Genomic DNA, 13,215 nt, shown 5'->3' with positions numbered 1-13,215 from the left:
CTAGAGATGATATGGGGGTGGAGGAGAGCTGTAATAGTATGGAGTGGGTGGTGAAGGAGATGGTGGAGGTGGAGACTTGTAGACGTAAGGAGGTGGTGGTGAAGGAGATGGAGGAGGTGGCGACTTGTAGACATAGGGAGGAGGAGGTGATGGAGACGGAGGTGGTGGAGATTTATAAATGTAGGGAGGGGGAGGTGAAGGTGAAGGTGGGGGTGGTGATTTGTAGACATAAGGAGGTGGGGGTGAAGGAGATGGAGGAGGTGGTGACTTATAGACATAAGGAGAAGGAGGTGAAGGAGATGGAGGAGGAGGTGACTTGTAAACATAGGGAGGAGGTGGGGATGGAGATGGGGGAGGTGGTGACTTGTAAATGTAAGGAGGAGGAGGAGATGGAGAGGGTGGTGGTGGTGATTTGTAAACATATGGAGGAGGAGGCGATGGAGATGGTGGTGGTGGTGACTTGTAAACATATGGAGGAGGAGGCGATGGAGATGGTGGTGGTGGTGATTTATAAATATAAGGAGGAGGTGGTGATGGTGAGGGTGGTGGTGGAGATTTATAAATGTAGGGAGGAGGAGGTGATGGCGATGGAGGAGGAGGGGACTTGTAGACATAAGGAGGAGGTGGAGATGGAGATGGTGGAGGTGGAGATTTATAGACATAAGGAGGAGGAGGTGATAGGGATGGTGGAGGAGGGGATTTGTAAATATAAGGAGGAGGAGGTGAAGGTGATGGTGGTGGTGGTGATTTGTAGACATAAGGAGGTGGAGGTGAAGGAGACGGAGGAGGTGGTGACTTATAGATATAAGGAGGAGGAGGAGGAGATGGAGATGGTGGGGGAGGGGATTTATAGACATAAGGAGGAAGGAGACGGTGGATGTGGGGATTTATAGACATAAGGAGGAGGAGGTGATGGAGATGGTGGAGGAGGGGATTTGTAAACGTAAGGAGGAGGAGGTGAAGGTGATGGTGGCGGTGGTGATTTGTAGACGTAAGGAGGTGAGGGTGAAGGAGATGGAGGAGGTGGTGACTTATAGATGTAAGGAGGAGGAGGTGATGGAGATGGTGGTGGTGGTGACTTATAAACATATGGAGGAGGAGGTGATGGTGATGGTGGGGGTGGTGATTTATAAATGTAAGGAGGAGGTGGTGAAGGTGAGGGTGGTGGTGGAGATTTATAGATGTAGGGAGGAGGTGGTGATGGTGATGGAGGAGGAGGGGACTTGTAGACATAAGGAGGAGGAGGTGAGGGAGATGGTGGGGGTGGTGATTTATAAATGTAAGGAGGAGGTGGTGATGATGAGGGTGGTGGTGGAGATTTATAGATGTATGGAGGAGGAGGTGATGGTGGTGGTGGAGGTGGGGACTTGTAGACATATGGTGGAGGAAATAAGGGAGATGGTGGTGGTGGTGATTTATAAATGTAAGGAAGAGGTGGTGATGGTGAGGGTGGTGGTGGAGATTTATAGATGTATGGAGGAGGAGGTGATGGTGATAGTGGAGGAGGGGACTTGAAGACATATGGAGGTGGTGGAGATGGAGATGGTGGAGGTGGCGATTTATAGACATAAGGAGGTGGGGGTGATGGAGATGGTGGAGGGGATTTGTAAATATAAGGAGGAGGGGGTGAAGGTGATGGTGGTGGTGGTGATTTGTAGACGTAGGGAGGAGGAGGGGAGGGTGATGGTGGGGGTGGTGATTTGTAAATGTAGGGTGGTGGGGGAGATGCTGAGGGAGGAGGTGGGGACTTGTAAATGTATGGAGGAGGAGGTGATGGAGAAGGTGGTGGGGGAGACTTGTAGTAGTACGAGGCTGGGGGTGGGGTCAGAGATTTCAATGGCGGAGGTGATGACTCGTCATGGTGCTTATGTGGTGGGCGGTCTTCATGCTTTGGTGGTAATGGTGATAAGTCTTCTTCTGGTGGTGGCGGCGAAGCATAGATGTAAGGCTTATCAGCAATTACCCTAGTTGCAATGAGGCAAAATGCTATAACGTAAATCAATGGAGGCCAATGCCTCAAGTGTTTCGAGGTACCCATTCCTTGCAATTCAACTCTAATTGTGAAAGGATAACTCCTATTGAGACTTGCATGGGTGCTAACCCTTTATATAGTGAACTCCATTAATCATTGTTTGAAAATGATAATTTTATTTAATCCTTTAACAGGCTGTGTTAATGATTCAAAACAATATTTTCCCAAATATTTCAATGATTTTGTGTTTTCTAATTAATTATTTATGTCAACATGGTTTTGTTTTTTAGCAATGTGTTTTTTATTACGTGCTGCCAATAGATGGTTCCCACTAAGTACCTGAATCTCATTCCCACGAATGAGGTCAAAGTGGACATGAGTAACGTGCTATGGTTGGGTAATCTCTATTTTTAGATTCCTCTTATCAATTTAATTTAAAGCACGTCCTTCAAACCTGTAGGAAGACAGAAGAGGATTGGATGAAAGAGACTCATGAAAGGAACTAAAGTCAATATGCAACCTTGGTATAGACAGAGACCTTTTTTTTTTTTTTTCCTTGATGGAATAGTTGCTATAGAATATAGACAGACTTTCAATTCCTCAGCTAAGAGTTAAACCTTTCATGCACATTGCTTAACTTTCTATCCAGATGGGTACGCAACATATCAATAATTTCAAAAACAAAAAAAAATTCCTACATTATCCTGTGTCGGTTCCACAAATGTGATTTAGCAAAATTTATGATAAGTTTTTAAGTAAAACTTGAAAGCAGTCTTCATGCACAATCAAAGCATAACTTTAACTTCTTTAGATGGGTGTGTTAGGTGGCAATTTCTACAAATAATATTTTTGTTTGGCTGAAATGTCGGTGCAATGATTTTGCTTTAACTTACATGCATTATTGATTATGCCAAGTTTTTTTTTTTAAAAAAATGAAGGATTTTTTCTTGATTAATTTTTTACATAAATTAAAATTGGGAAGGTGAAAAGCAGCTGATGTTTATACGGATCGCAAGAATTAATTTTAGTTACTAGGCTGGAGTTTTGTTATTGTCATAAGCACAGTTTTTTTAGTGTAGATGGTGAAATTCCAAATTTGTTAAACTAGATAGCTTGGTTTATCCTATTTGTTGTTTGTTGAATAAAAGTTTTTTTTGTCTCACTTTTAAGTTTTAACGTTTCACTTTATGATCCATCAATTGCAATCTAATTTTTTTTAATACATTTATTATTTTATAAGAAAAAATATATATAGCAAAGTGCAATTAGTGAAACATTTTAGAGTAAATAATTTTTTTTTTTCTTATTTTCCAAAGAGCTTCTCATTATCAGATAAACAGCTTGAAATTTAGAGGCCTAAGAATGGGCTAGGAGACATTTTGTAAAGTGCTCCATAACTTTTAATAACTTCATTCAATTATCAAGTGAAGAAAAAAAAAATGATTCAGCAAAAATAAAAGTTAAAAAGATTATGATAAGTTAGGATTTACGTATCCAAGGTATCATGGAATTTCTCTGAAATTCTTGTAGAATCTGAAAGAACCTACGAATCACCATTGACCTAGCTAGTGGTGCAGTGCATACCTAGACAGTTGTGATCCGGACTTCTGACTTCATTATTCTTCAACTTGTCCTACGACTTTCTAACAAATTTGACTTTGTGAGAGACCAACAAGAAACAAGAAAAAAATGTTCTTAATTTGTTTAAGATGTATATTATTTTCTTCAATAGTTGCCCTGTCTGGTTCCCATTGAATCTCGAAAGTTTGTTTAGTATTTTGCAAAAAGAAAATTGTTTATCTTTTATTCCCCATTGAATCTGTACTCCATATTAGTCTATATGCCTCGCAAAGATGCCGCAAGTTATTGCTCTTTCGGATCTACTTTGAAAATAAACGATCGTTTCCCCTCCCCCACCCCCCCCCCCCCCTACACTTTTCATTTATATTATCCTACCAATGTCAAATCTCATACAAAATTATTTAAAATTCTCTATAAATGTTCCCATAAAAAAAATCTCAAGAAATGTTGATATATATTTTTTCTTATAATAAGTAAGGGAGAGATTAATTTGATAATGAAGTGGAAAACATTTGAAGAACTCTTCAAAGAAAAAACCATTCTTGGGATAACCAACCCCAGCCCACAAGGAATATTTACTGTATAAGAAATAATTGGATCAATCTATAGTCTATAATCACAATGTTAGATTTTAAACCTCTAAACAAACAATGTTTAACCTGATTTTATGGTCTAATTATTAGTTAAGCCAATTAGACAAGCCTCAGGTTAAACATATCAAACATATCTTGCAACGGAGAAGTAAATAAGATTAGGGGTGACAATTCATGTTCACGTGTCAGGTTCGTGTCGGGTTGAGCTGTGAGTATTATGTTATATGGGTCAACATGAACCTGACCCGTTTAGTAAATGGGTCAGGATTCCTCAACCCTAACACGACCTATTTATTAAATAGGTAACCCAACATGACACGTTTAACCCGTTTAATTAGTAGGTCATGTTATGGTCAACACAAATGACCTATTTATTAACCTGTTTAATTAATAGGTCATAACTAACCTGAATAACCTGTTTGATTAATAGGTTATGCCTAACCCAAATAACCTATTATCAATTCCTATATATCTCTTTCTCAAAAAAAAAAAAAAAAAATCTCATATATCTAAAATTATATAATTACCATAAATCAAGTAATAATTAGACATTCCATTACAACTTACAATCATAAATCTAGTAATAATAATAAAAGCAAATAATTCTTTTCTTCCTTCAATCAAGCCCATGGATTGGGCCTGAGCCCATCTGGCCTAAGACTGGGTCAATGTAGTCTGGAAGACTTTATTCTGACCCAGTTTATAAGGACAATCTGACACGGAAAGTGGAGGTAACATTTAAGATTACTATTAATCTTTCATGTGATGCCAGTTGATGAGGGGGTCCTTTACGTACCTATGGAGCGAACTAAGATCTGTACATAAAATTTGGACATGAAATATTTGCACAAATGTGTGATTGATAATGAGTGTTTTTGCTTACTACTTGATAGAGCAAGAATATGCATAGCGTGTGTGCTTCTGAATTTTTAGGGGCTCTTTTTATTATTATTTATTTTCATCACATCATATGACTCAAAAGATGCGAAGTTTATATGTATTTCTCAAGTGAACTATATCACTAGGACAGTCTAGACTCTAGAGTAGCAAATTCATTGCAAGTAGTGTCAAGGCCAAGTTCATATATATCCCTCTAAAATAGTAACCAACTTTGAATTGAATGATTAGTATGCGTATCATCCAAAGAAGCACCTGGTCCTAGGGCCAAATTAAAATGCCAAACTTCAATCATTTGATGACACATGTTGTGAGCATATTTGAGAAAACAGAAACGTGTCAATTAGTGGATTGGTTTGAAAATCCTATAAATTTTGCCTCACATTTGTTTGTAGAATCACCCAAGTTGAATTTCAGAGCCTGAATTACATTGTGAGTATTTGTGTTCCAAGCAGAAACAGAAGATGGACAAATCCCAGAATGCAAGTTACCAAGCTGGCGAGGCCAAGGGCCAAGCTCAGGTGAGTTTCTATCCATCCTATTTACATCTATTAGCATAGTAGCATACATCTAGTAAGCACAGATACTCCAATTTAGCTCATATATTTGTATCCGGTACCGGATATCTCTGGGATACTCCAAGATATGCCTTAAGTGCCAATATGTCCAAGATATGCCTATGATACGGTTCTTCTTAGGCAAACTGCATCTTGAAGGATTTACATAGGCATGGATGGATGTTTCATGCATGAACGCTATGCACGTTGACATTTTAAATGTTGATTATAATGTGTTGTTCTTATTTGGTTTAGGAAAAGGCGGGCAACATGGCGGACAAGGCGAGCAATGCTGCTCAATCTGCCAAGGAATCATGCCAAGAGGTTCAACAAATTAAGTTTTTACTAAGTTAGAAAATTACATACAAACATAACAAAATACTTCGATCTCAAGTAATACTGCCCTACATCATTGTTAATTGCTTACATATGGAGTTCTATATATTGCAGGCTGGCCAGCAGATGAAGGATAAGGCACAAGGGGCTTGTGATGCAGTTAAGGATAAAGTTGGAGCAAACAAATGAAAATCATATTGGACCTCATCGTTCGAGCAAGCCCTCCCAAATAAATTTTGTACTTATTAAATTTTAATTCATGAATTTTGTTTTCTTCTACTTTGTACTCTCTTTTGATCTTGCTTTCGTTGAGTTGGTCGAATTTGTCAATTGAATTAACAAGGGAACTCCTTTATTGAGTTTTTATCCATGCATTCGTATTAGATCATGCACAAGGTTTCATTATATCTATGTTTACAATTCAAAATACTTCTCTATTGCAATCGAAAATAGACTTGTTAAACAATGCAATCCAATTAAAGCAGATCATTCAATACAGATGAGCAAAAAGTCTACTGGTTTTATGTAGCCACAGGCATTTCGTGTCCAACTATTGTTAGGCAGATTCTAAATTACAATTAATTTTGGCTATATATATAAAAAAGAAGAAAGTAAAATAATTTCAATGCCTCAATATTTTTTATAATTTTGGTTCAACATTACAATTCTTCCGTTAAACTTGGCATGCAATCAAAGACTCGTGAGTCTGATTGCTTAACAACATTTTTGGAGTTTCCCACCATTCTTTTAGGAGCAAGACTTAGGTACAGTACTTAAGTGCTGTTTCTTAGGTTTCCATTTTAAGATTTTACCATGTTGATTTTTTCTCATGGGATAAACGTTTATTTTTTAGTTAAATAGACACATGACTGAATTTTAAGAGGGAAACCTAAGGAACAGTATCTAAGGTACTGTACCTAAGTTTTGTCATTTTTTTTAAAATATTAAAAAATATATTTCACACTCCACACATATTTTAGCTTTTTCTTAATAAAATTTTGTAAAGACAACTTACGTTTCAATAATTGTGGCTATTATGAAGCTAACACTTGATCTTTAGAATTTAAAGTATCTAAATGCCCTTTGAATTAAGGACATACCCAATATGTATGAGAAATCATCCATAGATTTTCTTCACAAATTGAAGAAGAGACCAAAGCATTATATCTCTACGAAAGTGAGTTATAATGCTTCTAGAATTTCTGGCCTTCAGCATCCAACTTTACTGAGATGGTTCGCCACATTATATATCAACATAATAACAGGACGAGTTTAATAGGAACCCTATGCATTTTTTAAATAACTTAATAATTCTAGGACTGCAACCACACAAACCCAAGCATTCTTCAAAAAACCTCCTAATTTGTACATAATTTTCAGTTAACATAGATTCCCACAAACCCAAAGAAGAGGAAAACATATTGAAATTCATCATGCATCATGAATTTTATGTAGCCCCGTGTTACCACACGGGAATGGATATATTATTAATCATGAGTTTATTCATGTTTAAAATGCTCAGTTAAGTCTAAATTCATATTATTAATCAGAAAATTTCATTAATAAAACTTAGCAATATATATATTTTACACAGAAAGATGAACCTTGGTGACAATGTTTATCCAAAAGATCCATTCACGCTTTTGAATCTTCAATTTCTATTGGTGATTGAAATTTTCGCAGCTTAAAAAATTTAAAATTTAAAAAAAAAAAAAAAAAAAAAAACCCTCAGAGTTGTACTCATTTTGTAGTTTTACGATGGGTCATTTTGTAACATGATGGGCATTTTTATGAAGAAAAAACCTCTGAAGTTCCATGGCTGATAAAAGAAATTCTCTCCAATCTCTTTTTATAGAGAGAGGGGTCTGTGCGTGTTTTTAATCATCCTTCATAGTTGTATTATCACAAAGCAAGTCCAATGGATTCAGATTGGTACTATCGATTCCCAAAGCATGAGTGTTTAATGTGTTATTAATTTCATTTCATTGGCTTTTGTACATGACAGCAAAATTAAAAATAATTAGATTATACACGTGTATAGTAAAATTGGACTCTAATTTCAGATTCTAATTGAACAATTGGAATGATAATATATGATAGTAACAACAATAGGAAAATTCAAATAAAATTTCGAATTAAATTGTAACAATCTGAATAAAAAATTCCAGTAGAAAGACAGGGTGGAGTGATCCACTCCAAGAAGGCGACCAAACTTGCGTAAATATAGAATAATAAATCTCTCTCCGGAAAATTTACATTATTCATAACATTTACCTTCACTAAACATTTTAAAAACATAGTGACTCACATCTACCATCCAGACATCTACAGCCGGGTCTTCTCCAATTCGCGTGAGATTCCATTGATCACTAAGTTCCTTTGCAGCCTGCAAAAAGTATCATCCATCGGTCCACAACAGTGCTTTCTTCATTGTTATAGGTGCCAAATCTGAACAAAAAGCCAAATATAAGGATAGTGAATTTTAGGCATAATGTGCATCTAATCACATATTAGCAATTTATAACAAATGTAAAGATGCAAACTTTGTAAGTGAATAGTAAACAAAACTCAGTGTCAGAACCAAGAAGAAAGTACTTTAATCCGAAACTCAGTGCAAATGTAAAGATGCAAACTTTGTAAGCAATTTATAACAAAGATGTAAACTCTGGTTTTGCTATCTTTTTGGAAATTATGCAATGTACCCAAACCAAGTTCTTATCTCTCTTTGGTTTTCACGTTTGACTACAAAATCAAGAAAAAACTTAATTAGCACAGTAACTCACTTGACCCGATACATAGAAGTGGTTTTAATGAGAATGAGCCCACATACATTTAGCCACATGATACAAAATTCAACTTTAATTTCAGATTCTAGACACATGGCACAAAATTAGAGTTTTAATTTGGAATTCAATTTCACCCTCTCTCTACTTCACCTATTATTTTATATATAGATATATAGACTAGTGTGTAACATCATACATATGCACAGGTACAATTAAAAACAATCATAATTACGTAGTTTAAATTATACATTTTTTTGAGAAGATGTTCAAATTATTCATGGTATTAGATTACATATTTTTCAAACCATACATTTCTAAAATATGTAATGGTTTCTCTCATATATATATATATATATATATATATACACATATAATTTAGAATTTAATTGGATTTAGACTTATTGGTTTTTACACCCAATAATAATTACCACAAAAATTACAAAATTAGATAGACACTTGGCGCAAAAAATGGACTTCATTCGAAATCAAATTTAGAATCTAATTGAATTTAGACTCTTCAGTTTTTACACTTAACAATTCATTTGGAGCCAAAATTAAAAATTAGATGGGACACGTGACACAAAATTGAGAATTCAATTGAAATCTAATTGAATTTTCTATAAGTTTTAGCTTTTAATATATAATAAATAGATATATATATATATATATGATATGATAAGTCTCATTGGCAAATTATGTGCGTACCTAGAGACTCTTTATTTTTGTTAAAAAAAAATGCTTTCATCCCAATTTGGATTTTATGCATATTCACACCCGTACTTAGAAACTCTTCATTTTTGTTAAAAAAAATTTCCATCCATCCCAATTTAAGGTGCATGCATTTATTTAATTAGATAATTTTCTTAAAACATACCAATAAGCTAAAATTATTTAGACCATCAAAATACATGTAGAGAATTACACCCAACTGAATTGCATAATGTTACACTATATTATTGTAGGGACACGGTTCTTTTGAGGCCCAATAAGGATGTTGGGCTCGCACATGAAAGATCCCTCACAATATGATTTGTAGAGAGTGGGCTTGAAAAGCTTGCCTTTGGTCATGGGGCGATGTTCCGGTCTTGATTTTAGAGGAGTTCATGTAGAAAAAAGGAGTTGGGTTTGGACATTTAAGCCCTACCGTGTCACATCCTATGGGGTTGGACTCCTCGGACTTGATCCGAGGATCATTAAGGCCTTACCCCGGTTACCCAACGGTGGGTTTTTCATCTGAAGTGCAAGTGTTCTTCAAGTATCTCCGCCCATGGAGTTTCTTCTTTTTCTTTTGGAAGTGGGATGGAGCCCTCCTTTAGATTTACTTACTTTTTTCTTTTATACTCGTCTGCGTTAGCTGTCCTTCGTCCACGTGTAGGGTCAACCTTTACTAGACTGATATTTGTCCCATCAGTCTAATCCCAGAATTGTTGGGGATGATTGATAAAGCTGAAGAATACGGCTCTGCTAGGTGCAGAGTCTTATCTGGGAAGGGTCATAAGGGTAACTTTCCCAAGATATTTTAGGTCTCTTTTCAAGTTTAGTCATATACCAGTTTTACCCCTTTATTCCGGTGGGATTTTGGATCTGCCGAGGACTGAACTGTCCTCGACTGTATTCCAAAACTGTCTTGTGCTCTATGTTATCGGGCTTGGGCCATAGCTTTCCTCGGCTTGGGCCTTCGGACTCTCCACGAGCAAATGGGTCTGGCCCATAAATTATTGGGCCCCACAATTATAGACTCGGTAAATATTTTTATGCAAAATTATTTGATGGTTCAATGCCATTACGTGTTCCAATTGTTTTCTAATAACAATTGTTGTTAACTTATTTTGAAGGTAGGAAAATGAGTATATTTGTACCTACAATAGGAACAATTAAATGTATACCAATAGACTAATTACAATCTTTTACAACATCAAATATTGTTTTTTTTTTTTTTTTTTTTTGAGGGGAACATCAAATATTGGTGATTCACATGGATCTTAGATTCATTCTCTGTGTACATATCCTTATGCAACATATCAACCCACTCATTTGTTTCCTCGCCACCCCAAGAGTTACTGAATTGGTAGATATTGAATGTGCCTGCATCAAGATTAAAGGCGAAAATTATTTATTCATAAAGAAAAGTAAAATTAAGTATGAAAAATGACAGTACATGATCAAAGAAATCACTACTTGACTTTGTGAATAATCAATATTGTAATATATTTTAAGGGGAGATAAGAGAGAAGAAATCCTTCAATAAAGAAAGAAACAATAAGATTGATTTAAAAGACCTCATCAGTGATCTACTTCTTGGTTGCTTTCTTGGAAAAATTCACCTACACAATCCCATGGTTTGAATTCTACCATATGAGAAAGTGTGGGAAGAGAGAGTAATGGATAGTATTGGCCACTCTCAAAATTATCTATTTTTCTCTCTCTTTATCGCCACTAGTAGAGCTTCTACTTTTATTTTATTTTTTGAGAATAGCTTCTACTTTTATTAGTTTATGTAATATAATTAGATATACAATAGTTTTTTATTTTTTGATGGTTAATAGTATTAAATTCTTTGTTTTTGGGGATGAGTATCCTCTTCGTCTTTCGGATTGAATAAGTCGATTGGAGCAAAAATTTAAAACTTTAGATAAGACACATGACATAAAATTAGACTCTAATTAGCATTTAGTACTAAAACTAGCATGTAGTCCGTGCTTACGCACGGAAATATTAACAATTGTGATGATAAGATGTTTATCTTAGTAGATTCAATTTCCACATTGAGCATTATGAATGGAAGTAACTTAACATCAACATTTAAAAATCAAATTGGACACATAGTACAAAATTAAACTACAATTAGAAATTAATTTGATTCAATTTGAATTCTAAAATTGAACTTCAACTTAATATAATATATTTGATTATATTTTTGTCACTTTTAACAAATTAACAAAATCTTAATCCAAACACACTAAAAACTATTAAAAAATAAGAACTAATCATTGAGCTTGGAATCTTCTTGGAGGCGCCAATGAAGCGCTAATGTATGAGAGTGTGAAGTAAGGAAGAGTGGGATTGAACATTGTGTTTGAACCCGGCCTTGCTCTAAAAAATCCGTAAGGAGGAGAGGGCAGTGTGTGGATCTAGTTGGTAGAGGTTGAGAGAGGAGGAGACATGGGATGAAGATATGGAATTAGGAGGAGATGATGTTTTACTTTTATAGTCTTTCTCGTTGGACTCCTTGGTTCTGGTTGTGGAATTAGAAGAGCTCCAGACTCTATTGAGATCACCCATAAAAGTGTGCAGGTGAGATGTTTTTGCTTAGGCCAATGAGTATTATTATTGTGATTTTCTTGGCTTCCGTGTTAAATGTTAATGCATCATTTATTTGGGTACAAAAATTAGAAAATTTAGATAAGATACATGACACAAAATTGGAGTCCAATTTATAATCTCCATGAAAGTGTGCAGGTAAGATGTTTTTGCTTAGGCCAATGAGCATTATTATTGTGGTTTTATTGGCTTCCGTGTTAAATGTTAATGCATCATTTATTTTGGCACAAAAATTAAAAAATTTAGATAAGATACATGACACAAAATTGAAGTCAAATTTATAATCTAATTAATTTTTTTTTTTTGAGTTTTGGTTAGGACAAGTGGCGCAAAATTGAGAATCCAATTGAAATCTAATTGGATTTTCTCTCTGCTTCACCTATTATTATATATATAGATTAAGAAAAAAATTTAGACACATGGTATAAAATTAGACTTTTTTTTTTGAATAGGTATAAAATTAGACTTCAATTGTAGAATCTAATTATATTTTCTCTAAGGAATTTATGGTGTGGTCTCCACATAAATTTAGAAACATTATACAAATTAGACTTTAATTTGAAATTCTAATTAGACTTTCTATGAGTTTTGCCTATATATAGGACGAAATGGGTAATTAGCCATAATTTCCCAACCATTTAGTTAGTAGTTCTAGTTACAAAATTATATTATTTACTAGCATCTCAAGTATTTTAGACTCGATTTTGGCTTATAAATCGACCATCAAAGACTCGATTTCTATGCTCTAATTACTTCCGATGTGACATATTTTTCCACGTGGCAACTACATGAGACTCGATTTCTAACCCTTATAAATAAAACAAACCAGAGAGGAACACCAGAACATTAGAGAAAAAAGCAGAGAAAAAAAAACCAGAATCAGAAAGAGAGATCAAGATCGGAGTGGGTGGCTTCAGATCGGCTTCAGACCACCGTGCGTGACCCAGGCAGACCCAGGCTGCGCGCGACCCAAGCTGCGCGAGCCCAGGCCGCGCAAGCCAGCTCTTTCTCTCCCTTTGATCTGAGTCTTTCTCTGCCTCTGAGCTCTTTATCTCCCTCTGATCTGAGTCTTTGGGATTGGGATTGATGTGTTTGAGATTTCTTAAATTTGTTTTTGGGCATTTCGGCTTGTCCATGAGACTTAAAATTTTAAAAAAAAAAATTTGGGTTAG

General features: G+C 35.4%; 2 protein-coding genes across 2 annotated transcripts; one reads left to right on the top strand and one right to left on the bottom strand.

The window, feature by feature from the left end:
- LOC115964469 (extensin-2-like) lies at positions 1 to 2,038 on the bottom strand. Its single transcript, XM_031083774.1, has 3 exons — positions 1,613 to 2,038; positions 880 to 1,327; positions 1 to 788 (listed from the first exon to the last, which is right to left on the bottom strand). The coding sequence occupies exons 1-3, from the start codon at positions 2,036 to 2,038 to the stop codon at positions 1 to 3; spliced, it is 1,662 nt and encodes a 553-aa protein (XP_030939634.1).
- Positions 2,039 to 5,448: 3,410 nt separating this feature from the next.
- Positions 5,449 to 6,341, top strand: LOC115965948 (stress-induced protein KIN2-like). Its single transcript, XM_031085268.1, has 3 exons — positions 5,449 to 5,564; positions 5,856 to 5,924; positions 6,051 to 6,341. The coding sequence occupies exons 1-3, from the start codon at positions 5,508 to 5,510 to the stop codon at positions 6,123 to 6,125; spliced, it is 201 nt and encodes a 66-aa protein (XP_030941128.1). The 5' UTR covers positions 5,449 to 5,507; the 3' UTR covers positions 6,126 to 6,341.
- The last annotated feature ends 6,874 nt before the right edge of the window (positions 6,342 to 13,215 follow it).

This window comes from Quercus lobata, chromosome 10 (assembly GCF_001633185.2).
Source record: "Quercus lobata isolate SW786 chromosome 10, ValleyOak3.0 Primary Assembly, whole genome shotgun sequence".
NCBI lineage: Eukaryota > Viridiplantae > Streptophyta > Magnoliopsida > Fagales > Fagaceae > Quercus > Quercus lobata.
The sequence above is the reverse complement of the archived record's forward strand: the minus strand, read 5'-3'. Positions and strand labels throughout refer to the sequence as shown.